The sequence below is a fragment of the Amblyraja radiata genome, chromosome 22, assembly GCF_010909765.2.
Source record: "Amblyraja radiata isolate CabotCenter1 chromosome 22, sAmbRad1.1.pri, whole genome shotgun sequence".
NCBI classification, from domain to species: domain Eukaryota; kingdom Metazoa; phylum Chordata; class Chondrichthyes; order Rajiformes; family Rajidae; genus Amblyraja; species Amblyraja radiata.
In genome coordinates, this window is record NC_045977.1 from 33,991,775 (window position 1) to 34,017,879 (window position 26,105).

Genomic DNA, 26,105 nt, shown 5'->3' on the forward strand with positions numbered 1-26,105 from the left:
TGCTTTAAACCCCACAATTTTTATTGCAGTGAGGCAAATAGCATTTAACCAGAATAGAAAATGGGAGATTGCACACAAGGGTAATTTGTCCATTGGTCAGCTAACAGAGAGACAGATCCAGGCAAACACACTCTTCTCGAAACAAAACAAGCATCTAACAGTGACTACTTATCCATTCCGCTCAAAGATCGATGAGTTTTTTTTTTCCTCTACTCTGCCTTCAGTGAATTAAAGAGATTGGCATAGTTACAGTATAGTGGACGATGTCCTACTTCATCTTCCCGAATACATAGCAGCTCGTTGCAAAAGTCACAGGATGGGAACCCTCCATTACTTCATTGCTAAGGCAGCAGGTCCAAGACAATGAGGAACAGAGTTCTGCATAGAATCATGATGAATTGATTGCGTGTTTTATTTAATATATATATTTATATTTATATATATATAATCCAGCTCAAGATGCTTGCTTCACTTTAGCAAGTGACATTTGCCCTTTTTAGTGTCAATCAGTTCCACCTCAAGTTTGTCATGATTTAGGGCAGTTCCAAATATAGTTGCATCCAATCTTACCCATGTCCTCTCTCCGCTTGAGAATTTCCGCTCAGGTTAGTCACCAAATCAATTCCACAGAACTACATTTATAACACTAGTACATCGGAGTAAAATAACTTCTGTATGGAAAAATATATGGTCGGACCTATGCCTTGCATCCTACAAGTTTCTGTGTCAATTCAGCGAAGTCATTGAACCAAAATCTAACATTCATTCAGTAGTCAAGTCAAGGAAAAGTAAAAAATAAAATAACTTGAAATGACCTCAAGTTAAGCCCTGTATTTCTAATTCAAGTCCATATGGCATAAAAAACTGCACCAGCAAGCTTCTAAAAAAATGAAAATCAGTTGAAATGCAGTACCATTGAGATCATCTTTTTGAGGATTAAGGTTTTTTTTTTTATAAGTGCAATATTGGTCGTTGTGGAATTATTGGATCAAGTAGCAAGAATAGTGGTGAAACGCTCAAAGAAACCATTTGGGAAAACGATTAGCTTCCTCCGAATTGACTGTGTGTGTGTAGTATTATCACAGTTCCGTTTAATGCAAGCTTGCTTGACTTGACTATTGGCTCCATCTGTTCAGTTCAGCAACATGGCCTTCCAAAGTGTCAAGTGCGATTGAGCAATTTTCGGTTTTGCAAAACAAAAAAGGTAAAGAATCTGAAATGACAAATAGCTTTGACAACACATCCTTTCAAAATGTCGCAGCACTGTGCACCTGTTAGTAGTACAATCTGGTTTGTGATCAGAGGGTACGATCTTAAAACTATTAAGAATTTCAGACTGTTTTCTCTCAACCATGACAGGAATCTCTATTAAATGGTATTCCAGTGTAAAAATTATGAACAATAAAAAATAACAAACAGGTAATTTTTTCAACAGTATAAAGGAACTTCATATAAGCTGTACAAATCCAATCATCAAGGCATTAATGCTAATGTAGCAAATGGTTCAAGATTGATCAATATTAGTCTGGTCACAGAAAGGTATCTCCTCTTTCCCATTGATGTATCTCATTGAAGAATCCTTCATAGAAGTTGAAGCCTTGATCTACATTCAAAGGGGTCACTTGGAACTCTTCTTTCATCTCCTCCCACGGATGTCTTTGAGGGTCAGAGAAAAAAGTAAAATCTTCAAACTGCGAAGTTTGGCTGGTGGTTTCCGCGAGAACTTGGTCCATGCCCATGGAACACCATTTGGACTGTGGGCTAATGTGCCTTCCTTGGACAGTAAGGTCCAGCTCTGTCCCCAGAGAGTTCAACGCAGCGTTGATGTCTAGGTCCTCAAAGTTACTCCCGTTCACGTTAAACACGTCGTCAAAGACTGACGCCCAGTCAAAGTCTCCCTTGAGGGACTCCGATTCTCTTTCGTCGTGAGCTAGCAGAGGGGACTGAGAAGTTCTGCCCATCTTCATGGTCCGCTTTGGCAAGGCTTGTTTGCGTTTGCTTGCAGTTCGCTGGCTGTCAAGGGAGTTGAAAATCGGGTTGCCGTGAGTATTTTCCAGGTACCGTGTGGATGGGTGTTCGGGCCCAGAATAAGACAGAAAGGTCTGAGTCGCTGGGTTCAGCGAGGCTTCACTTGCCGATACAGGGGGCAGCTTGGTCGGCTTCAGGGTGCTGAAGTGAGTGGCGGGCATCCGTCTCCTTTTAAACACGCCGTTGACAAACATGTCCGCGTATTGCGGGTCGATCTGCCAGAACCCTCCTTTCCCAGGCTCATCTTTCTGCCTTGGCACTTTCATGAAACATTTATTCAAGGAAAGATTGTGACGAATGGAGTTCTGCAAATACCAAAGAGATGGAGAAAAGAGAAGACATTAATGCCACAAAACTTGCAAAACGTATAAGTGTGAAAGAAACGACAGCAATTTCAAAATGGGTTTAAAAAAGCAATGCTCAATGTGCATTAATAAAGGTACATTAGAATTAAAAGCTATGCTTAGAGTCATAGGTCATACAGCTTGGAAACAGGCCCTTCAGCCCTACATGCCCATACCAACCAACTGCACTAGTCCCCACCTGCCTGCATTTAGTCCATATCCCTCCAAACCCATCTTATCCATGGACCTGTCTAATTATTTCTTAAATGTTGCAATAGTCCCACAGCCTCACCTACCTCCTCTGGCAGCTTGTTCCATACACCCAGCACCCTTTGTGTGAAAAAGTTATCCCTCAGATTCCTATTAAATTTTCCCCCTTCACCTTGAACGTATGTCCTCTGGTTCATGATTCCCCAACTCAGGGCAAGAGACTGTGCGACTGACTACCCGATCTATTCCTCTCATGATTTTATACACATTTTTTTTCTTTTTTCTTTCCAGTATTTTGTTTCATACTTTTGCAGGAATCATCTGATCTTAAATATTCTGTTATATCCAAGCTAACGTTAGACATTTAAAGCACTCATGAGGTCAACTGGATCAGTATCTTTTAGCAACAGCAATCCTATCTAGTATATCCTTGCACCTTTCTATGCTTCAATACAACTCCAAACTGCAAAAGCATTCCATGTTCCAATCTGTGTGAATAAATTTCTCCTTGCCTTGTAGTGCCATTTTATGGGAATAATTTGTAAGTTGCACCTCCTTGCCCCAGATTCCCAGAACAGTGAACATAATACTCCACTATTAATAGTAGCCCCCTTCCTTGGCTTTAACCTTTCTAGATACAATCTTCCTTTCAGAATGAGATTCAGTAGGGGACAGATTTCTAACAGTGTCCATGGTCTATATCACTTGATCGTTGTTTTTTATGTCCCTGTTTAACACAATCCCAAATGCAGAAGGTGGTTCTAATCTGTTATCTACACGCCAGCCCGATATTCCAATCCCCGTATATTCATCGCTTCGGTTTTCCGTTAAGTAAACACTTCTATTCTGATGTGTTTATTTAACCCGCTGAGTTACAATAGACAATAGGTGCAGGAGTAGGCCATTCGACCCTTCGAGCCAGCACCGCCATTTACTGTGATCATGGCTGATCATCCACAATCAGTACCCCGTTCCTGCCTTCTCCCCATATACCCTGACTCCGCTATCTTTAAGAGCTCTATCTAACTCTCTCTTGAAAGCATCAAGAGAATTGGCCTCCACTACCTTCTGAGACAGAGAATTCCACAGATTCACAACTCTGGGTGAAAACTTTTTTCCTCATCTGCGTTCTACATGGCCTACCGCTTATTCTTAAACTGTGGCCCCTGGTTCTGGACTCCCCCAACATCGGGAACATGTTGTCCTGTATCTAGCATGTCCAATCCCTTAAAAATCTTATGTTTCAATAGGATACCCTCTCATCCTTCTAAATTCCAGAGTGTACAACCCCAGTCGCTCCATTCTTTCAATATATGACAGTCCCGCCATCCCGGGAATTAACCTCGTGGACCTATGCTGCACTTCCTCAATAGCAAGAATGTCCTTCCTCAAATTTGGAGAACAAAACTGCACACAATACTCCAGGTGTGGTCTCACTAGAGCCCACTTACTCTAGCACTTTGTGTCTATCTTCAGTATAAACCAGAATCTACTGTTCCTTTCTACACACTTCTTTTCCTTGGTTTTTTAATGAAGCATACCAGTGCACAAATTTTCGTCAATATCTTGTTTTATATTCTGGCAAGATACAGCACGGAAACAGGCCGTTTGGCCCACCGAGTCCGTGCCGACCAGTGATCTCCATACACGAGCACTAACCTACACACAAGGGACAATTTTACCCAAGTCAATTAACCTGCAAACGTGTATGTCTTTAGAATGTGGGAGGTAACCGGAGCACCCGGAGAAAACCCACACTGTCACAGGGAGAACACCCATTGTCACGTTCAAACCCTGGTCTCTGGTGCTGTAAGACAGCAACTCTAACACTGCACCACTCTGGCATAGACAAAAGTGCTGGAGAAACTCAGAGGGTACAGCAGCATCTAAGGAAATAGGCAACGTTTCGGGCTGAAACCCTTCCTCAGACTTCCTTCGCTCCATAGATGCTGCTGCACCCGCTGAGTTTCTCCAGCACTTTTGTCTACCTTCGATTTTCCAGCATCTGCAGTTCCTTCTTAAGCACCAGTCTGGCATGCTGGCTTCTCTTTGCAGTTAACTTCCCTAACTGTGCATTATTAACTTTTTTCTCAACATAAGACTGTGTGAACCAAAGGTAGACACAAAATGCTGGAGTAACTCAGCGGGACAGGCAGCATCTCTGGAGCGAGGGAATGGGTGACATTTCAGGTCGAGGCCCTTCTTCAGAAAGACTCTCCATACACCACCCATTCCTTCTCTCCAGAGATGCTGCCTGTCCCACTGAGTTACTCCGGCATTTTGTGTCTATCTTCAGTATAAACCAGCATCCGCAGTTCCTCCCCAAACAAAAGAATGTGTGATCTCCGTAAGATCTCCACACTCCAATCACGCTAACCACAATAGGCGCAGAAATCCTCCATACAATACGATACAAGTTTATCTATCCCAGAGGGAAATTGGTCTGCCACCAGTCAAAAGATGCAGTTGCAAAGCATGGAGAGCGTCACGTGCCAATATAATAATAATGACATTTAAATGACCAGGCATTACACCGCACATTATGTAATATTGCACAAATTGGAAATTAAATTATTGAGTGCCTAAAGGGGCTGTCCCACTTGGGAGACCTAATTGACGAGTTTAGAAGAGTTTGAAAAAATGACATGTTGAAGACCTCCTTCGACTATGTTGAAGACCAGCTTCGACTATGTTGAAGACCAGCTTCGACTAGCCATGGGCATCTTAAAGGAGCAGAGAAAAGCAAAGGATCTCAGGCTGACCTTGCAAAACCAGAGGAAGGGAATCAAAGTTAATGTTCTGATGTTGTTTATATAAGAGAAGAATAAATCATAGGTGTTTGATACGTTTACATTGTGCTTTGTTTTAAATTAATGTTAGCCCTCTGCTACGTTACTTAGAGGCGGCACGGTGGCGCAGCAGTAGAGTTGCTGCCATACAGCACCAGAGACCCGGGTTCGATCCTGACTACGGGTGCTGCCTGTGTGGAGTTTCCAATGTTCTCCCCGTGAAAGCGTGGGTTTTCTCCGGGTGCTCTGGTTTCCTGCCACATTCCAAAGCCATGAAGGTTTGTAAATTAATTGGCTTGCCGTAAATTGTCCCTAGTGTGTTGGATAGAACTAGTGTACGGGGGGATCGATCGCTGGTCGGCGCGGACTTGTAGAGCGGAAGTAATCCACACTGTATCTCTAAACTAAACTGAACTTCACCTGTTCATTTTTCCGGAGATGCTGCCTGACCCACTGATTTACTCCAGCACTTTGTGTCTGTCTTCAGAACATGAACTCTGGTTAATGTTTGCGGGGAGAACACTGAACAGAATGTTTATGACAGAGAATGCTACATTTGTGGATATTAAGGGAATTAACTCACATGGGCTGGTGCTGGAGCCTGGGGCGAGAGGTCTTTTGTTTGGGCCCTTCTCTGGTTTAAAGACTTGAAAACTGAATGGAATGACTGTGATGCACCGAGGCGATTTTGTACTCATTAGCTCCGTGCATGTTTATCTTGCTAATTAACGCCAACTTGCTGGTGGAAACATTGAGAGTCATAAAAGGTAACAGATATTTACATGTAGGGACTTTTGATAAGCGGTTACAGCTAGCAGATCCAACGAGTGAGTGGGTACCCGAGATGAAGAGAGACATACTGAAGATAAACTCAAAATTCTAGAGTAACTCAGCGGGTCAAGCAGCATCTCTGGAGGAAATGGATAGGTACGGGACCCTCCTTCAGACTGATTGCAGGGGGGAGCGGAGACCAAAGAATGGGAGTTAACAGGATGGCAGACAAAGCACAGCCTGCAACAGATGACCTGTAGCCAGGGGGTTCCCTGATGGGCAGATTATTGGATAGAAACAGGATCCCTGAGATGTGTAGGAAGGAACTGCAGATGCTGGTTTAAACCGATGATGGACACAAACTGCTGAAGTAACTCAGCGGTCAGGCAGCATCTCTGGAGAAAAGGTATTGTTTTGGATCGAGATCCTTCTGCAGACTGTGTGGTTGTCTGCCCTACACTTAGTTCAATGACATGATTACCGGCAGCTATCCTTAAGAAGAAGGAGACTGGAGCCTGGTATATTCTCCTGTAGGAGATCAGTCAATGTGGCTGAGAAATGGACAGCATGCTCTGAATAAAGTCTGAGAAGCAAGGGTGGGAGTCGGCCATTTGGCCCCTCATGTCCGGATTACCATCTTTACACAAGATCAGGGCTGATCTTTTAACTAATTCCTGCGTTAACCCCATATGTCTTGAACCCTTTAACATAAAAAATATCCGTAAACCTCCACAAATGCTTATTTAGTAACTTAACCTCCATGTCCCTCCTGAGACTCAACTCTCTCTGGAGAAAGAACTTTTTCTTACCTGTGCTGAATGCTCGACCCCTTATTATAACCCTGTGACCCTTTAGAGATACTGCATGGACCTAGGCCCTTCGGCCCACTGAGTCCATGCCAACCAGCGATCACCCCGTGCATGTATCCTACACACTAGGGGCAATTTACAATGTTACCAAGGCCAATTTAACCTACTCATCGGCATGTCTGGGTGAACGTACAAACTCCGTACAGACAACACCCGTAGTCAGGATCGGATCTGGGTCTCTGGCTCGGTAAGGCAGCAACTCTACTGCTGTGCCGCCCCCTTTGTATATAAACATTTGGACACTTTAGACCCCTGGTTCTGGAAACCCCGGGTGAGTTAAACATCAAACCTCATCTACCCTGTCACAACCTGTAAGGATTTTGAACGCTTCAGTGAGATCACCAAGGATCACCAAATCCCAGACAAAATCTCTGGTGGATACCCGGGGTCATTCCCAAGGGAATTATTCCCGGGGAAATCTGATGAAGTGTACCAATTGGCGGCAAAGTGGCTGCTTCTGGTCACGATGATTCTCAACATACAACACTACCACAATAGCCGAGCTTCAGTGTAAGGACTTAAGACTTTCCCTGTTAATCTGCTGCCCTGTTGGACATAACCAGACCAGTGAGTTGTGCAGCTGATGATCATCACTGCTTCATCAACGCAATCATAAAGTGTGTAGAAAGGAAAAGCAGACACTGGTTTATACCAAAGATAGACACAAAGTGCTGGAGTCACTCTGCAGGTCAGGCAACATCTCTGGAGAACGTTGGGTGACGTTTCTGCACAAGCCTTTGGGTTGGGTTTTGAGTCTGAAGAAGGGTCCCGACCCGAAACGTCACCCATCCTTTATCTCCAGAGATGCAGCCCGACCCCCTGAGTTACTCCAGCACTTTGTGTCCATCTTCAATACATTCATGAAGTTTGGATCATCCTCGTTTTTTTTTCTGCTGTCAACTTTCTAAAATGGTTTCCTTTTCTCATTAAAATGAAAAGTAGTATAGATGTCAAAGTCAAGCATTATTTCTTCTTTAAACGCATATCGATTCCCTTTAATGGATTCCTTTAGCACCTTTTACTGAAGCATTCTTCAACACGGAGAAATATATTGATGCTAAAACTATGAGAGAGTACCTCAGAAACACATGCTCGCCCCATATGAGATCTATTCATATCAACAGGCTTGACATGACCATTCTTGAGAGTAAGGAAATATGTAGTACATAATAATAGATACACCAATATTTTGGAGAAGGTAGAATCCACAGGCTATCCAGTCTATCCCTTAAAAACAACCTTCCTACAATTCTGAAATCTTGTACACACTTTGATAATCGGAACAAATTCAGCGCATTGATGCAAACATGAAGCAAGCCCAACCATGCCTTTACTTTCTTAGAAGTTTTAGGAGAGCCAGGACAAACAGTTATGTTGATGAATATTCTCGTGGGCTTGTGCAGAGAGCACACTGACTGCCCGCATCATGGCCTGGTCCGGCAACTCGAATGCCTAGGAATGACGGAGATTACAAAGAGTGATAGACACTGCCCGGTCCATCACACGTCCTGACTTCCCCACCATCGAAGGGATCGACAGGAGGAGCTGCCTCAAAGATGGAGCCGGCTTCATCGATGACCCGCACCAACCTATCTATGCTTTTATTTCACAGGAAGGAGGTCTGAAAACAATTAGCACCAGGTTCAAGAATAGCTTCTTCCCAACAACCATCAGGCTCTTGGGCGCTACACAACACTAACCTGCAAACTGTGGACAGTTTTTGGTCGAACTAAGGACATCGGGTATTGTTTTGCACTAGATTTAAATGAATTGAATTGAGTATTGAGGTTATTAATTTATTGAATCTTGTTTATTGTATATTGCATATGTGTTTTGTGTTACCGACCTGTTGTGTAAATATGAATTTCATTGTTCCATTGTTGATATCTATGGCAATTAAACATTCTTGACTCTTGAAAAGACACAAAGTGCTGAAGTAACTCAGTGATTCAAGCAACATGATCTGTCTGCTCTCAGAGACGCTGCCCGACTGCTGAGTTACTCCAGCACTTTGTGTCTTTTTTGGTAACCCAGCATCTGCAGTTCCTTGAGTCTACATTCTGGACGCCTGAGTAGTTTATAAAATCCGCCATTATTTTCTCTTCTACCACCTCCTCTGGTGTAATGCTCCAGATTTTTTACCATCACTGGTCTTTAGGTATAGTGTGGAAGCAGGTCCTTCAGCCCACTGAGTCTGCGCCAAGCAGTGATCAGCTAGCATTATCCTACAAAACTATGGACAACTTACAATTCATACTTAAGCCAAATAACCTACAAACCTGTACGGCGTTGGGGTGTGGGAGGAAACCGGAGTACCCAGAGAAAACCCACACAGTCACAGGGAGAACGTACAAACTCCGTACGGACAGTACCTGCAGTCAGGTTTGAACCCGGGTCTCTGGAGCTGTGAGGCAGCAACTCTATTTAGCTGCCCCACTGTTCCACCCCATCTATTAATTGCAAAAATGTTTTTGCAAAATTATTTTTTATTTTAACATACTTATGTTTAAACTGTATTCCTTATTGAATAAATGTTACATTGGTTGTAGAAGGGCCGGGTGGTATACTGTGGAAAAAAGAATGAGGGGAAGTGGACTGAAAGGACTCCTTTCCGAAATAATTCACAAGTTTCTTCACAATGATCTACGAATTAGCAACAGCAAACAGAAAAAAGATGTTTCTATTTGGGAGAACCAATCGAAGAGAGATATTAAATGGGTTCACTTCTCCCCTGTAATTCCCCACAAAATCAAAACCATCCCATCCCCAACTGACCTGCCATCGACCTCATTGGAGATTCTCGGACTGTTCTTTAATCTGAGTTTCTTAGACTATTGTCTATTGTCTATTTAGAGATCTTAGGGATAGTGGAATTCAGGGATATGGAGAGAAGGCAGGAACGGGGTACTGATTGTGGATGATCAGCCATGATCACATTGAACGGCGGTGCTGGCTCGAAGGGCCGAATGGCCTACTCCTGCACCTGTTGTCTATTGACTTTACCTTGCACCAAGTGTTATTCCCTTTATCCTGTATCTGTACACTGTGGTCGACTTGATTGTAATCATGTATAGTCTTCCCGCTGACTGGATAGCAATCAACAAAAAAGCTCTTTGGTGTACCTCGATGCATGTGACACTAAACTAAACTATAATAAAATAAATGCAGTTGGGGATGCATGTTTCCAGATAGTGAGATTGTGCAATCAGTTACCAGAAAGAGAAGTTAAGATGAGTAGGCAAAGTATATCTAAAAGGAAGATAAATATATCAATGAAAAAGGAATGGAAGAATAGATAAATGGAGTTAGATAACAAAGGAAGAATAACTTCATGGCAGCAAGGCCAAAGAGCAGCACAATTTCTTTGTAAGTGAATAAATTTCTTGCATAGAAATTTAAATGAGTAAAATAGGACAGTAGACAGCTTCCTTTGATTTGGCAATCTTTTCATATTTCTATGTAAAAATATCTCTATCACTCACACGTGTATATATATATAAAATATATATATATATATATATGGTGTTCTAATACATTGAGCAGGCCAATAAAATTGTCGTTAAACTCAAACAAACACGACAATTATGGGAAAATTAGGGAATAAGCTTTGAACAAAACCTTTAAGTTGTAATTCAGACATATTAATCATCTAATACACACACACACAAATATAAATATACGTATGTGTATATATATATAATTCAGATCATCCTGATAGATCGTGTGTAATTTTACAAATGTTAAGGAATGAATTTCAAAATCGTTTATCTTAAATATAGATTAATTTGCTAAAGAACAATATTAATTTAATCCTAATATTATTCATGCAAATTAGATGATTAATATGTCTGAAGTACATGTTTTGTTCAAAGTTTATTCCCTAATTTTCCCATGATTGGTGTGTTTGTCCGACTTTAATGACAATTCTATTGGTCTGCTCAATGTAATCGATCACCATCTTCCGAACATTATTGACACATCACCGTTCACTCACTGCAAGTAATGGGTCATCTGTTAATGGGCGGCACGTTGGCGCAGCGGTAGAGTTGCTGCCTTACATTGCCGGAGACCCGGGTTCGATCCCGACCATGGGTGTACGGAGTTTGTACGTTCTCCCCGTGACCTGCGTGAGTTTTCTCCGAGATCTTTGTTCGGTTTCCTCCCACACTCCAAAGACGTGCAGGTATGTAGGTAAATTGGCTTTGTAAATGTAAAAATGGTCCCGAGTGTGTGGGGGGGGGACGGTGTAACTGTGCGGGGATCGCTGATTGGCGCGGACCCGGTGGGCCGAAGGGCCTGTTTCTGCGCTGTATCTTATAAACTAAACAATAAAAATCTCCTAAAGGAATCTGGAGGGGGAATGACATTGTGAACAGCAGGGCAGTGTCAGCTAGGTTGGCTCTTTCTCAGTTCTGATGAAGGCTCCATGGCCTGAAATGTTAGTTGTGCATCTACCCACAGATGCTGCCCGACGTGCTGAGTGTTTGCAGTATTTTCCGTTTTTCTTGTTGTTGAAGTGGGTAATTTTCTGGCATTTAGACAGTGTGAAGGTTATTCGCCCTTTACCAGCCTGTGCTTGAAAGTCGCCCAGTTGCGTCATTTCCTGGTGTTAGACACAAAATGCTGGAGCAACTCACCGGGCCAGGCGGCATCTCTGGAGAGAAGGAATGGGTGACGTATTGGGTCAAGACCCTTCCTCAGACTAGAGTCAGGGCAAAGGGAAATGAGAGATTATAGATGGTGATGTAGAGGGATAGAGAATAAATCAATGAAAGAAATGCAAAAAAGCAACTATGATAAAGGAAACAGGCCATTGTTAGCTGTTTGCTAGATGAGAACGAGAAGCTGGTGCGACTTGTGTGGGGGAGGGATGGTCCGAGAGGGAATGCATGGGTTCGTTACCTGTTGCCTGGGAAGGAACTGCAGATGCTGGTTTAAATCGAAGAAAGACACAAAATGCTGGAGTAACTCAGTGGGACAGGCAGCATCTCTGGAGAGAAGGGACGGGTGAAGTTTCAGGTCAAGACCCGACTTCAGACTGATCTGATGTGTTGTGAATAGAATGTAATATTGTGCATTCATCAGCCCATACCCCCACTTCTGATCTTTTGATTGAAGGGAGGTCATTGAAGAAGTTAGTTAGGCCAAGGACATGGCTCTGAGGAGTTCCTGGAACTGAGATAATTAATCTCCAATAACCGCGATAACTTCCCTTCAGAAGATGTATAAATCCAGTCTAGTTTCGTTTTCTTAGTTTATAGATACAGCGTGAAAACAGGCCCTTCGGCCCACTGTGTCCCCGCCTACCAGCGATTCCCGCACACCAGCACTATCCTACACACACTAGGGACAATTCACAATGATACCAAGCCGATTAACCTACAAACCAGTACGTCTTCCGAGTGTGGGAGGTAATCCGAGAACCCGGAGAAAACCCACGTAGGTCACGGGGAGAACGTACATACTCCGTACAGACAGCTCCCGTAGACAGGATCGAACCCGGGTCTCTAGCGCTGTCAGGCAGCAACTCTCCGGCTGCGCTACTGTGCCACAGTTGTTGACTTGTTTCCCTTGACTTCCATTACATTTTAGTATTACCAGGATTGCTTGATGTCACACTCAGGCAAATGCTGGCTTGATATCCAAGACATTCATTCCCTTCTCCCCTCCTTGAATTCAGCTCTTTGTCCCATGTTTGGACCAAGGCAGTGATGAGGTCTGAGCCAAGTGTTTCTGCACAAAACCAAACTGGGCATCAGTTTGGGTTGTGGACTCCACCCATCCTGAGGTCATCTGTTGCCTGTCCTGCTTTGTTCTGGCCTTCTCTATCTTTCAGCCCGAAGAAGGGTTCAGACACAAAAACATCACCTATTCCTTTCCTCCAGAGATGCTGCCTGACCCGCTGAGTTACTCCAGCTTTTTGTCGATAGATCTAGCCATCAGTCAGCAGGTGAGCAGTGCTACTGAAATCAGAAATTAAAAAAATTGTTGAATCCTATTGGCATTTTCTGTCTTTTTTTTCCATTTCATAGAAGCCAGCCCTTGGTTAAAAAAATAGGGCCTCGCAATTAAGAATCAGCTTAAAATATTACATAAATCATTAAAAAATATTAGAATAATATTTTAACATAAATCAATATAAGAAATTTGGACATGTACATGGGTATGAAAGGTTTAGAGGGATCTGGGCCAAACGCGGGCAGGTAGGACTAGTGTAGATATGGGGCATCCTGGTTGGTGTGGGCAAGTTGGGCCGAAGGGCATGTTTCCATGTTGTACGACCCTATGACTACATCACTGTGTCAAATTCAAACTGCTACATTTAGTAACAAAAACTCTTGAGTCCAAACATTATTAAGTGATAGAGCTAAGATTTAAGATTAACATCTTTAGGTTGAAGCTTATTTAAGCCTTGTTTGTTTCAGCTTATGTAATTTTATCTAAAGATGGCAGAATTCTCCTGGCTGGAGGTTCCTTCCTAATTTGGATTATCAGAAGCTGGGAAGCATTCTTTGTTCATCAGTTCATGTGCACATAGGATAGGAGCAGAATTAGGCCATTCAGCCCATCAAGTCTATTCCGTCATTCAATCATGGCTGATTGATCTTTCCCTCTGAACCCCATTCTCCTGCCGTCTCCCCATAACCCCTGACACCCGTACTAATCAATAATTTGGAAACGTTTTTTTTTAAATGGTCAGCTAAAGGGTTAAGCCCCTGTCCCACTTAGGAAACCTGAACGGAAACCTATGGAGACTTTGCGCCCCACCCAAGGTTTCCGTGCGGTTCCCGGAGGTTTTTGTCAGTCTCCCTACCTGCTTCCACTACCTGCAACCTCCGGCAACCACCTGCAACCTCCGGGAACCGCACAGAAACCTTGGGTGGGGCGCAAAGTCGCCAGAGGTTTCCGTTCAGGTTTCCTAAGTGGGACAGGGGCATTATGCTGGAGAATGGCCTTTTAGTTGCAAGAATCCTAAGTGCCATGAGAAGATTCAGAATTAAAAGAGACATGTTATATTCTGGAGGGGAAAGAAAGAAATTAATAATTTGAAGCGTGAATCGTTTTGTTTATCCTTCACCTCAAACGACCATCAACTGCAAGTTCGTTCTAAGAGTGAGCAGCCTTCCACGGTGTATAAGAAGCATCTTCTTCCATATCATGTTACATACCATGGTCTCAGTTACCATTGTGTGACTGGAGAGTGTTAGAAAATATAATTAAGTATGGCAGGACGGAATCATGAAAAGTTAATACCCACGTGTTAGAATAGCGTGATTAGCTTACAGTTTTCATCACTATTTACATCTGTTGTTAACTCCTAGATACTGTGCTAATTGAGATGATCATGTGATTTTCATTCCACGCAAACACCATTACTGCTCGTGCCAGTAGATACTGATCTGCCGACACATGAACTATGATATTTATCTGATGTTTGTCCAGTCATTATTAGATATTTGGCAACTCAGAAACAACATGACCAACTCAACAAGTGTGGAGGGGTGGGAGTCGTGGGGGGGAGGATTAATCTGAACTATCTAAAGATATGTAAAATGTATTTGTAAATGGAATATACAGCAAGATTACAACTGGTTGCAGGAGCAAAGACCGAATTTGACCAAAGGCAGTTTTAGCATGAAAAGTCACGGGTATTATCTAGAATATACAAGACAAACTATAACAACTCAGGTCAACTTTTCAATGCTGATGATAGAGTCAGAGTGGTGAAGCAACTCAGTGGGACAGGCAGCATCTCTGGAGAGAAGGAATGGGTGACGTTTCGGGTCAAGACCCTTCTTCAGTGTTTATGCTCCACACAAACCTCTTACCGCCTCTATTCACCTCAACCCCATCACCATATCCATTTTGGTTTTAGTTTTAGAGATATGACTGTAAACAGCCCCCCCCCCCCACCTCGCCCCCGAGACCACGCTGACCATGGATCACCCATACACTAGTTCTATGTTAGTATCCTACACACCAAGAGCAATTTGCAGTAGCTTTGTGGTATGTAGGAGGAAACAGAGCATGCGGTCACAGGGAGAACGTACAAACTCCGTAGAGACAGCACACGTAGTCAGGATGAAACCCGGGTCTCTGGCACTGTGAGGCAGCAACTCTACCACTGCACAACTGCATTTTCATTCCCAGTTTTGACAATACTTTGACTAAATAAGCCAAAGATGATAATGATGTGGTTGACACAGTAAGCGTCAACATTCCAAAGACATTGGATAAAGTCCATAAGATCCCCATGGGATAAACCCGCAGAGATATTATTAAAACAAAGTTAGTTAAGGGACGGATGAAAGGAGAATGTCTACAGTTAGTTCTCAGTCAGAAGAGAAGTGCGCAGTGGAGTCATGTTGGGATCATGCTCATAGTCTTTGTGATGTAGTTACGTTTATTGTCATGTGTACCGAGGTACAGTGAAAAGCTTCTGTTTCTTCTATCCAGTCAAATAATAGATTATACATAATTTCAATCAAGCCGTTCACAACGTACAGAAAGATAAAGGGTACAAGATTTAGTGCAAGATAAAGGCCGATCGGTAGATTAAAGATAGTTCAAAGGTCCCCAATGAGATAGATGGGAGGTCAGGACCGCACTCTTGCTGGTGAGAGGACGGTTCAGTTGCCTGATAACAGCAGGGGAGAAACTGACCCTAAATCTGGCCAGTTTCCTAAATGTATCGCTAAATGTCCACATTGATGACTTGGACCTGGTACACACACCATAAATTCAATGCAGGCGAGATGGGGTAAAGCAGTACAGAATTGCAAAAACCTACACCCATGGGATATGAAATGTAATAGATAAGTGTAAAGTGATTCATGTTAGGTGGAAATTAGGCTGAGGCAATGCAAACTAAAGGGCACACTTTTAAGAGGGGGTTGCATGGGAAAGGTGTTTCAGGGTGTGTACTGTATGTTCAAATAACTGAAAGCAGCAAGTCAGGGTAAGAAGATTAGTTGGAAAGGTAGCCAGAATCTTTTGCCTCACAAACAGGAGTGCAAGTTACAACAGCGAGTACAAATACATGTTTGGCCCCGGTTGGAATGTCATGGATATTCTGGATCGTGATCCACAGGTGGCAAAATCTTGGAGAAGATGCAGTTGAGAATAATGAATGCAAGACCAGGGATGAAGGGCCTTGAACGGGGGTTCTCCTACTTATGGGTAGAAAAGGTGAAGGGTAGAGATGATACCTCCATTCAAAATCATCCATTCTCATCATTTACTAACAGAGTAAATAATGTGAGTTTTACTTGGTAGCAAAGTTGACAACCAGAGTGCACAGACTGGCAGATAAACATGTGACATTAGGGAAACAAAAAGCAATCAATTGTGATTTGGAATATACCACCAAAAAGGACATTGAGAGCAGATTACAAGTTCATAGACATAGGAGTAGAATTTGACCATTTGGCCTTACGAGAATGTTCTGCCATTCAATCATGGCCGATCTATTTTACCCTCTCAACCCCATTCTCCTGCCTTTTACCCGTAACCTTTGAATGGGGAGAAGACAGGAGAATGGGGACGAGAAGGAAATATAGATCAGCCATAATTTGAATGGCGGATTAGACTTGATGGGCCGAATGGCCTAATTCTGCACCTATAACATGTTTATGAATTTATAAAGCTTATAAAGCCCTTGCTAAACAAGAACCTACTAATCTCTGCTTTATAACATACTCGATGACTTGGCCTCCACCATCTTCTATGGCAATGAATTCCACAAATTCACCTCTGGTTTAAGATTCAAATAAGTTTTTTTTTTTTTAAATTTGAAGAGAAATAGAATCGTAAGGGGAAGAAGGCTGGAATAAGAAGAAATTCCGTGGAATGGTTCTTCTGAAGGACATTGAGGCTGGGGGGCTTCCTCCTGAGTAATGTCATCCCTTGCCTACTCCTTTGTCCATCACACTTGGTTACTTCAGTTAGTGCTCTTCATCCACTCTCCTCCTTGCTAGTAGCAAGTCCTACATCCTAACCAATCTTGGATGAAGGAAACTCATCTAAATTCTGAAACCGATTTATCATTGAATGCTAAAAAACAAAGAACTGCAGATGCTGTAGATAGAACGGGTTTAGAGGGATATGGGCCAAACGCAGGCAGGTGGGACTAGTGTAGATGGGACATGTTGGTCGGTGTGTGCAAGTTGGGCCAATGAGCCTGTTTCCACCCTATATGACACTATGACTATTCTGTTTTTTTACCAAAGACAGAGACACAACATGCTGGAGTAAGTCAGTGCGTCAGGCAGCATCTCTGGAGAAAAAGGATGGGTGACGTTTCGGGCCAGGACCTTTCTTCAGACCCGAAACCTCATCCATCCTTTTTCTCCAGAGATGCTACCTGACCGTGTGTGGTACACACATACAGACTTTGTGTGTATCTATCACTGAATGCTTCCTACCGATGGCGTCATCCATGATTTTTCTAGTAGAGATAAAATTCTGTTGCCAAATATTGTTCTCATCAAATTAATTAGTAACCATCTAATTGCTGGTCATTAACCACTGGTCTTAGTTTGCAGAGATATGTCCGTCTCCTGATGACCAAAGGAATGAAGCTTCTCTTACATTTTGTAATCAGTGGGATATTATATTCAAAACATAAGAAAACCTGCCGATGCTGGTTGATAGACAGAAGGACACGAAGTGCTGGAGTAACTCAGCAGGTCAGGCAGCGTGTCTGATGAACATGGACAGGCGATGTTTCAGTCGAGATGTTCTCCAGAGATGCAACATGACCTGCTGAGTTACTCCAGCACTTTGTGTCCTTTTGGATATAGTGCAGGATATTCCAAACTGTGCGGTCGGAGTCAGGCTATGGTCGAGGTGGATGGAATACTGAGGACGGACAAGGCGTGGGGGGGGGGGGGGGGGGGGGTGTTGCCAAGAACTAAGGGGGGGAGGGGGAAGCGAAGAAAGGATGAGAACTTTTTGTAACTTTGCCAATGCCATCGTGGTCGCTCTTTTGTGTACTTTGTACGCAAAAACAACGAATTTCACTGGACCCCTAGGTACAAATTGTGAGCAATTTTGGGCACCATATTGGAGGAAGGATGTGCTGGCTCTGGAGACGGTCCAGAGGAGGTTTACTAGAATGATCCCAGGAATGAGTAGGTTAACCTATGATGAGCGTTTGTCGGCACTGGGCCTGCACTCGCTGGAGTTTAGAAGATTGAGGGGGGACCTCATTGAAACGTACAGAATAGTGAAAGGCTTGGATGGAGTGGATGTGGAGAGGATGTTTCCACTAGTGGGAGAGTCTAGGACTAGAGGTCATACCCTCGGAATTAAAGGACGTTCCTTTAGGAAGGCGATTGGGGGAAATTTCTTTAGTCAGAGGGTGGTGAATCTGTGGAATTCTTTGTCACAGAAAGCTGTGGAGGCCAAGTCACTGGATATTTTTAAGGCAGATATAGATAGATAGATTCTTGATTAGTATGGGTGTCAGGGGTTATGGGGAGAAGGCAGGAGTCTACTACAGGGTTAGGAGGGAGAGATTGATCAGCCATGATTGAATGGCGGAGTAAACTTGATGGGCCGAATGGCCTAATTCTCCTCCTATTCCTTATGACCTAAGTGACAATAAAGTATCATCATCATCATTAGACCACCGGCTGTGGTGACGAGGTGTCAGTGTACACTACCGCCATGGTGTCTTGGCATTCATTGCACTCAGAGACTGTTCTTCTTCTGTCTTCCCTGAGAACTGGCCGCCAGGTTTTTTTTGTGTGTGTGTTTAAAACGCGATTCCTTCCCATTCGCCGCCAGTCAAAATAAGCAGCGCGAAAACTGTCCAACAAAGCGCTAACAGTAAATCACGACACACGTCGCCGCGTTAAAAGCTGTGCCCACGTTTGTGTTTAAAGCAGCCTGTTTGTTTTCGAGCCTTAACAATTGATGTAGCTATAAACGAAACAATAATGTTTTGTAAAGGGTGCAGGAAGGAACTGCGGATGCCGGTTTATGCCGAGGATAGACACAAAGTGTTGGAGCAACTCAGCGGGACAGGCAGCATCCTTGGAGAAGAAGGGTCTCGACCCCGAAACCTCACCCATTCCTTCTCTCCAGAGATGCTGCCCGTCCCGCCGAGTTACCCCAGCATTTGGTGTCAATGTTAGTAAAGGGTGTCTGGGGGGGGGGGTTATGGGGAGAAGGCGGGGGGGGGGGGGGGGGGGGGTGGGGTTGAGAGGGAGAGACAGATAGACCAGCCACGACTGATTGGCGGAGTAGACTTGACGGGCCGAATTCTGCCCCTGGAACTTATGTAAGAATGCAGAGTAGAAACGAAGAACTGCAGGTGCTGGTTTACACCAAAGAGAGACACACACAAAGTGCTGGAGTAACTCGCCGACAAGCTTCTGCAGATGCTGGTTTACCCTGAAGGGCACAGACTGCTGGAGTAACTCAGCGGGACAGGCAGCATCTCTGAGGGATATGGCATGGGTGTGTGATGTTTCGGGTCGGGACCCTTCTGCAGACTCAGTGATAATGCAGCTGGGAACTGTTCTAATACTGGGCTAATCCATGCATCGGCTCCTACGATACGATACGATAGAACCCCCTGGAGGGAAATGCTACTACAACCCGTGTATATTATATGACCGCGCCGATCTTCACAATTTCGAAAACGAAAGTACTGTTTTATTGATATTTTAAACAATGACAACATCTCGTCTATAGGAAGGGGCTGTAGACTTCTGGTTTACAACGAAGATGCCGGACAGGAAAATGCTGGAGTAACTAACTCAGCGGGTCAGGCAGCATCTCCGAGGAGAAGGAATGGGCGACGTTTCTGCTCGAGTCTTTGGGTCGGGGTTTTGAGTCTGGAGAAGGGTCCCGACCCGAAACATCACCCATTCCCTTTCTCCAGAGATGCTGCCCTACCCGCTGAGTTACTCCAGCAGTTTTGTGGCCCAGAGCCCGGAGCCCGGTCTACAATATCTGCAAATGCTGGAAAATCGAAGGTACACAAAAAATGCTGGAGAAACTCAGCGGGTGCAGCAGCATCTATGGCGCGAAGGAGATAGGCAACGTTTCGGTACGAAACGTTGCCTATCTCCTTCGCTCCATAGATGCTGCTGCACCCGCTGAGTTTCTCCAGCATTTTTTGTGTAGCCTGGATCTAGTCGCGGCTGAATCTGCTCAGGTGGATTTGAAGGGAGGGGGAACAGGGGGTTGCGAGGTCTTAATCAGCTTCTGGGACTGTCCACAGACCCATGTTTATAAAAGCACCTGTTGCAGCGGCGGCCAACGAACCGAAATACAGGCTTTTTTTTAAACGCTGGAATCCACGCAGGAGCCAAAGGGAACTGCAGGCGCTGGAAATTCGAGTCAGAAACAAAGTGCTGGAGGAACTCAGCGGGTCAGACAGCATCTCTGGAGAACCCTTCTTCTGAAGACGATCTCTGGAGAACGTGGATGGGTGAAGTCTCAGACTGAGTCCCTTCTTCAGAAGAAGGGTCTCGACCCGAAACATAGAAACATAGAAAATAGGTGCAGGAGTAGGCCATTCGGCCCTTCGAGCCTGCACCGCCATTCGATACGATCATGGCTGATCATCCAACTCAGTATCCTGTACCTGCATTCTCTCCATACCCCCTGATCCCTTTAGCCACAAGGGCCACATCTAACTCCCTCTTAAATATAACCAATAAACTGGCCTCAACTACCTTCTGTGGCAGAGAATTCCAGAGATTCGCCACTCTCTGTGTGAAAAATGTTTTTCTCATCTCGGTCCTAAAAGATCCACGCTCTCCAGAGATGCTGCCTGCCCCGCTGAGTTACTCCAGCATTCTGTGTCCTCCAGCACTTTGTTTTTCCCCCCAACTGGAATCTATTCACCGAGATCTTATCAAAAGGTACGAGTTGTTCTGCACGGGTATTAATCTAGACGCGTGATCTTTATGTCGAGCGGTACCTATTATCGAAGGTTCATGTGGATGGATTGGGACCGCTGGAGATCTCGCTTACCTGCCAACTAGGGTCTGCGTGGCGGTAGTAGCAGAAATTGTCGGTGATCCAGTTGTAAATGGCTGACAAAGTGATCTTACTCTTCTTGCTGGCCTGCATGGCCATACAAATGAGGGTGGCGTAGGAGTAAGGCGGTTTCACATGCGGGTTGCTCTTGTAATCCACGTCCTCCACCGGGCTCTGGGAAGGAGCGTGGGTCTGGATGAAAGTCTTGGCTCCGGTGGCCGCGGAGATGGGGTTGCCCAGGCTGAAGGGCATGCCGGTGGCGGCCGTGTCCCCGGCCGGTGGCGAAGCGGGGCCATCCGAGCCGGGGAACTGCTGCTTGAGGAGGTGGTGGTGGTGGTGGTGGAGGAGGTGGTGGTGGTGGAGGTGGGCGGCGGCGGCGGGGGGCTTCTCCAGGTTCGCGTTGAGGATGGAGAAATCCTGGAGCCACTGCAGGCTGGTCAGGCTGTCGTCCAAGTTGACGGCGCCGTTCACGTTCTCCTGATCCTCTGGGTGCAGCATCATCCAATTCTCCTTGAACTTGGTGGCGATTTCTGGCGTGGTCAGTACAGGCATCGTCTGGGGTGGGCGAGGGGGGGGGTCGTCGGGCTCGGCGCTGGCGAGAGTCAACCCACTCGCTCTCCCTCTCTGCAACTGAAAAACGAAAGGACGGACAAGGGTCAGTAAACCAGACGAGGCAGCAAGGAAAAAACAAACACTAAAATAAGGAACCGCTGGTACTGGTTTACACCGAAGTGCTGGAGTAACTCAGCGGGGGACAGGCAGCATCTCTGGAGAGAAGGAACGGGCTGATGTTTCAGGGTCTCGACCCAAAACGTCGCCCATTCCTTCTTCTCTCCAGAGATGCTGCCTTGCCCCGCTGAGTTACACCAGCATCTTTTTGTTGCGTCTATCTTCAAGGAAGAAAATAATCTCGGATTGTAAGGGGGAAAAAAATCCAAAGGAAAAACGATGAGAATTGTGTGTCTGTCACATCACCCGCTGAAGCTCAGAGCGAATTCACGTTAAGATTGGCACGGCGGTGAATAGTAGTGGGAACACCAACCAGACTCTCATGCGCCCACAAACAACCGCGAGTAAGAAAATAACCAGGTTTATATCAAATATAATTAGCATTTCATGGCCTGCCTTCGAACACGATCCGTATTAAGACCTTTCTTTTAACGTTGGCTCGAAAAAAGTCGGAGTGTGTTAAAAGGCAAAGACACACACACACACTCACAAAGCATGAAGTTTGGGTCTCGGAATGAATCCTTATTAAAGTTCTTCTAAATTTTCTAAATTATAAATGCTTCTAAAATTTCCGAGAACCTGTTGCGTTTTTAAGAACAAAAGCACCGCTCTCACCTGTTAGCGATGTGTCTCAAATACTGCCCCAGCTGGCGAAGTGCGAGTTTAAATACTCTGCAGTGCTATCTGTGCCTGGCGCGCTGTTGGCATCAAGTCGCTTGTTGCAGAGAGAGAGACAGCTGCCTCCTGGAGCCCCTAAAGGTTGAATCCAACGGGCTTTGACATTTGCGCCGCTTGCGCGTTATAAAAGGCAGGATGGGGTGGAGTGTCACCTCTGCTTCCACACGGCAGGCAGGCAGCCCGGGCACTTTAATCCGCCTTTAAACACATCGTGGCCAGCCCATTGGCCGCCCGTGTCCAGGTTTCACCTTTCATAACTCCTGCTGACGCCTGGTGGAGCAGCAAGGCAGGGACTGTCTCCAAATGACCCAGCCCCCCACCACCTCCCCCTCCATCCCACACCCCACCCTCCCCCCGTCCTCCAACCTGCCCCCGTTCACCCGCATAGCTCCCCCTAACCAAGCCAAACTTCTCCAATCGTATAAAGTGTAGGACAGTCTGAAGAAGGGTTTCGGCCCGAAACGTCGCCTATTTCCATCTGGTTTAGACCGAGGATAGGCACAACATGCTGGAGTATTGTTTGACCGAAGATTAGACACACAAAGCTGGAGTAACTCAGCGGGACAGGCAGCATCTCTGGAGAGAAGAAGGAAGGAGTGACGTTTCTTCAGATTGAAACATCACCCAGTCCTTTCCCTCCAGAGATGCTGCCTGTCCCGCTGAGTTACTCCAGCATTTTAGGTGCGAACGCGACTGAGTGAGGCAGAATTGGATGCATACACACCTACAGTGCATCGGAAGTTTTTGCTGAGTTTTTGTTTAATATTTATTTTTTAATCCTGAATACAACGTGCTTTAGGGTGAGATTGCATGTATGGGGCAAGGATGCTTTGTGTAAAAATAGGTGCGAACGGTACTTATTGCAATTAAAGATATTGGGAATGTATGGAGAGCTTTGCACAGTTTAGTTTAGCTTGGAGATACAGCGTGGAAACAGACCCTTCGGCCCACCGAGTCTGCTCTGACCCGCACACTAGCACTGTCCTACACACATTAGGAACAATTTACAATGTTTACTAAGACAATTAACCTATAAACCTGAAGGTACACAAAAATGCTGGAGAAACTCAGCGGTGCAGCATGCTGCTGCACCCGCTGAGTTTCTCCAGCATTTTTGTGTACCTTCGATGTTCCAGCATCTGCAGTCCCTTCTTAAACAACCTATACACCTGCGCTTCTTTTGGAGTGTGGTAGGGAACCGGAGCACCTGGAGAAAAATCACATGGTCACACAGGGAGACTGTACAAACTCCGTACAGACACTGCCGTAGTCAGGTTCGAACTCGGGTCTCTGGCGCTGGGAGGCAGCAATGTTACCGCTGCTCCACTGTGCCACGGTGTTGTTTTTTTATTCTGAATAAGGCCTATTTTAGGGGGGAAAGATTAGCATACGAGTTTCGGTTAGTGATGGATACGAACACTACTGAGTATGGAACCGATCAGAAGTGTTACCCATCTATGTTCTCCAGAGATGCTGCCTGACCTGCTGAGTTCCTCCAGCAATCTGTATCTCTTTTAGAGTGAGGCACTACTCAATGCATAGAAACTGAACACGTGTGAATTGTTTTTGCAGTTTTCGCTTTGTATCTTTTTATTCTGAAGAAAGTTTTTCTTAGGAAGAAAGTTGCACGCTAGCAGAAGGCTACAGTATTTTTGTCATCAACTATGACCTATGTATACCAGCCAAAATCATTCAAAAACTCTCTAAAGGAATGAACTGCAGATGCTGGTTTACACCGAAGATAGACACAAAGTGATGGAGTATCTCAGCGGGTCAGGCAGCATCTCTGGAGTAAAGGAATGGGTGAAGTTTCGGGTCGAGCCCCTTCTTCAGACAGAAACTACACATCCCAAATCTGCACCTTCCCACTCACTAACTACACCTGAAATCAAATTACAAACACAAAATTAAATAACCAGCAATATTAGCAAGTGGGCTTACCTGATGTAAACTAATTCACACTCTGCCATCAAATTCAGCCTCCATGGTGATGTATTATTCATTTATTACAATTATTAATTTACCCCGCATAGCATTTGTCAATTGTAAGTTTCCAACTTGCAAAATGTTCTGAAAACTGAAGTAAGCCATTACGATCGGGCCCACATTCATGAATATACTGAAGACAGACACAAAATGCTGGAGTAACTCAGCGGGACAGGTAGCATCACTGGAGAGAAGGAATGGGTGATGTTTCAGGTCGAAACCCTTCTTCAGACCAAGAGTCAGGGGAGAGTCTAGAGATATGGAAAGGTAAAAAGGTGTGAAAACGACAGATCAAAGCAGACGATGATAAGGAAATGTAGAACGGGGTTGATTGTTGGCTGAGGGGAAGGTGACAAGAAGGCATAGAATCAGTGAAACTAGTCGGACCATCCAACAGTGTTAGACTTGCATTGGGGATCGCTCACCATTTGTTAATGGTAAACATTGTTTAATAGTGTGTGTACCTATTTCACCAATAGAAGAAAGGGGGGACCCGGTTGGGGGGGGGCAGAGAACTAAGGGGGGGTGGCGTGTGGGGGGACTATTGGGGCAAAAAAGGGTACTTTGTAGGCTCCATTTACGTCATCATCATCATCATCATCATCATCATCATTGAAAACATTAGCGACGCAGTGGTGCTGGTTTCCAACGGGAACGGTGACGGACGCCTCACACATCTGTCCTCCAGTTCCTGCGGACTTCCGCCGCTGGAGGTATAGGATTTTGGTGTGTGTGCTTTATCATCATTCCTTACAATGCTATGTACGACAATGATCGCAACTTCTACTGAAGTGTGGATGGCTATTGGCTCGTTAGGAGCTCATCCGCCCATTGGCAGGTCTTGTTTTTGGTCCTGTTGGGGGTCCACAGCCCCCTCCTCACCCGGCAAACCCTCTCAAATTTTCAGAGGGATGTAATAATGGCAACTCTTCCATGTCCAAGGATATGGTCCATTTACCTATATCTCCATCCTTCCATTATGTGTGTGAATGTGTGTGAGTGATTGGTGGTGGTCGGAGGGGCTGTAGGCGCAGATTGGCAGCCATGCTTCCGTCAGTCTGCCCCAGGGCAGCTGTGGCTACAGAAGTAGCTTACCACCACCGAGTGTGACTGAGGAGTGAATGAATAATGCGATGTAAAGCGCCTTGAGTATTAGAAAGGCGCTATATAAATCCCATCCATTATTATTATTATTATTATTATTATGTGGCAATGTCAAAATGCGATAAATGGCAAATGTTCACATAAATTAATAATAAACTACATATCCTTCTGTGCTTTTACAATTTCCAGCAACCCTTTCACAAGCTGGAGCATTGATACAATACAACAGCACAAAAGTTTTACCTTTGAGCTTGGTAGGTGATTCCAAAATTCCATAAAGAGGTCCCTAATTTTAAAATTGGCCAAATGTCAGGTCCAATAAGCAGATTCCGCATGCAAATAGATTTTGCAAACTGTTTCTTCCTTTCGCAGGGAAAGCAGAAAATGCCATTTATATCACTATTGTCACAAGCAACTAAATGCATGTGCTTGCAAGAAGCCATTTCATGTCTGCAGTGGTTTATCAAAACAGGAAAATAAAAGGCCATTATTATTAATCTTGCATCTTTTCCTTATTTAGACATCCACTCCAAAGACGTGCAGGTTTGTAGGTTAATTGGCTTTGAGTAAAGTGTAAAAACTGTCCCTAATGTGTGTAG

General features: G+C 44.7%; 1 protein-coding gene across 1 annotated transcript; it reads right to left on the bottom strand.

Annotated features, from left to right (window-relative positions):
* foxj1 (forkhead box J1) lies at positions 1 to 21,687 on the bottom strand. Its single transcript, XM_033040993.1, has 2 exons — positions 21,004 to 21,687; positions 1 to 2,333 (listed from the first exon to the last, which is right to left on the bottom strand). The coding sequence occupies exons 1-2, from the start codon at positions 21,559 to 21,561 to the stop codon at positions 1,530 to 1,532; spliced, it is 1,362 nt and encodes a 453-aa protein (XP_032896884.1). The 5' UTR covers positions 21,562 to 21,687; the 3' UTR covers positions 1 to 1,529.
* Between the last annotated feature and the right edge of the window lie 4,418 nt (positions 21,688 to 26,105).

Excerpts from the sequence above, each read along its gene's own strand:
- foxj1 (XM_033040993.1), bottom strand. The coding sequence starts at position 21,561 with ATGCCTGTACTGACCACGCCAGAAATCGCCACCAAGTTCAAGGAGAAT. Across the intron at positions 2,334-21,003 it reads ACGCAGACCCTAGTTGGCAG|AACTCCATTCGTCACAATCT; the intron begins GTAAGCGAGATC and ends TGGTATTTGCAG.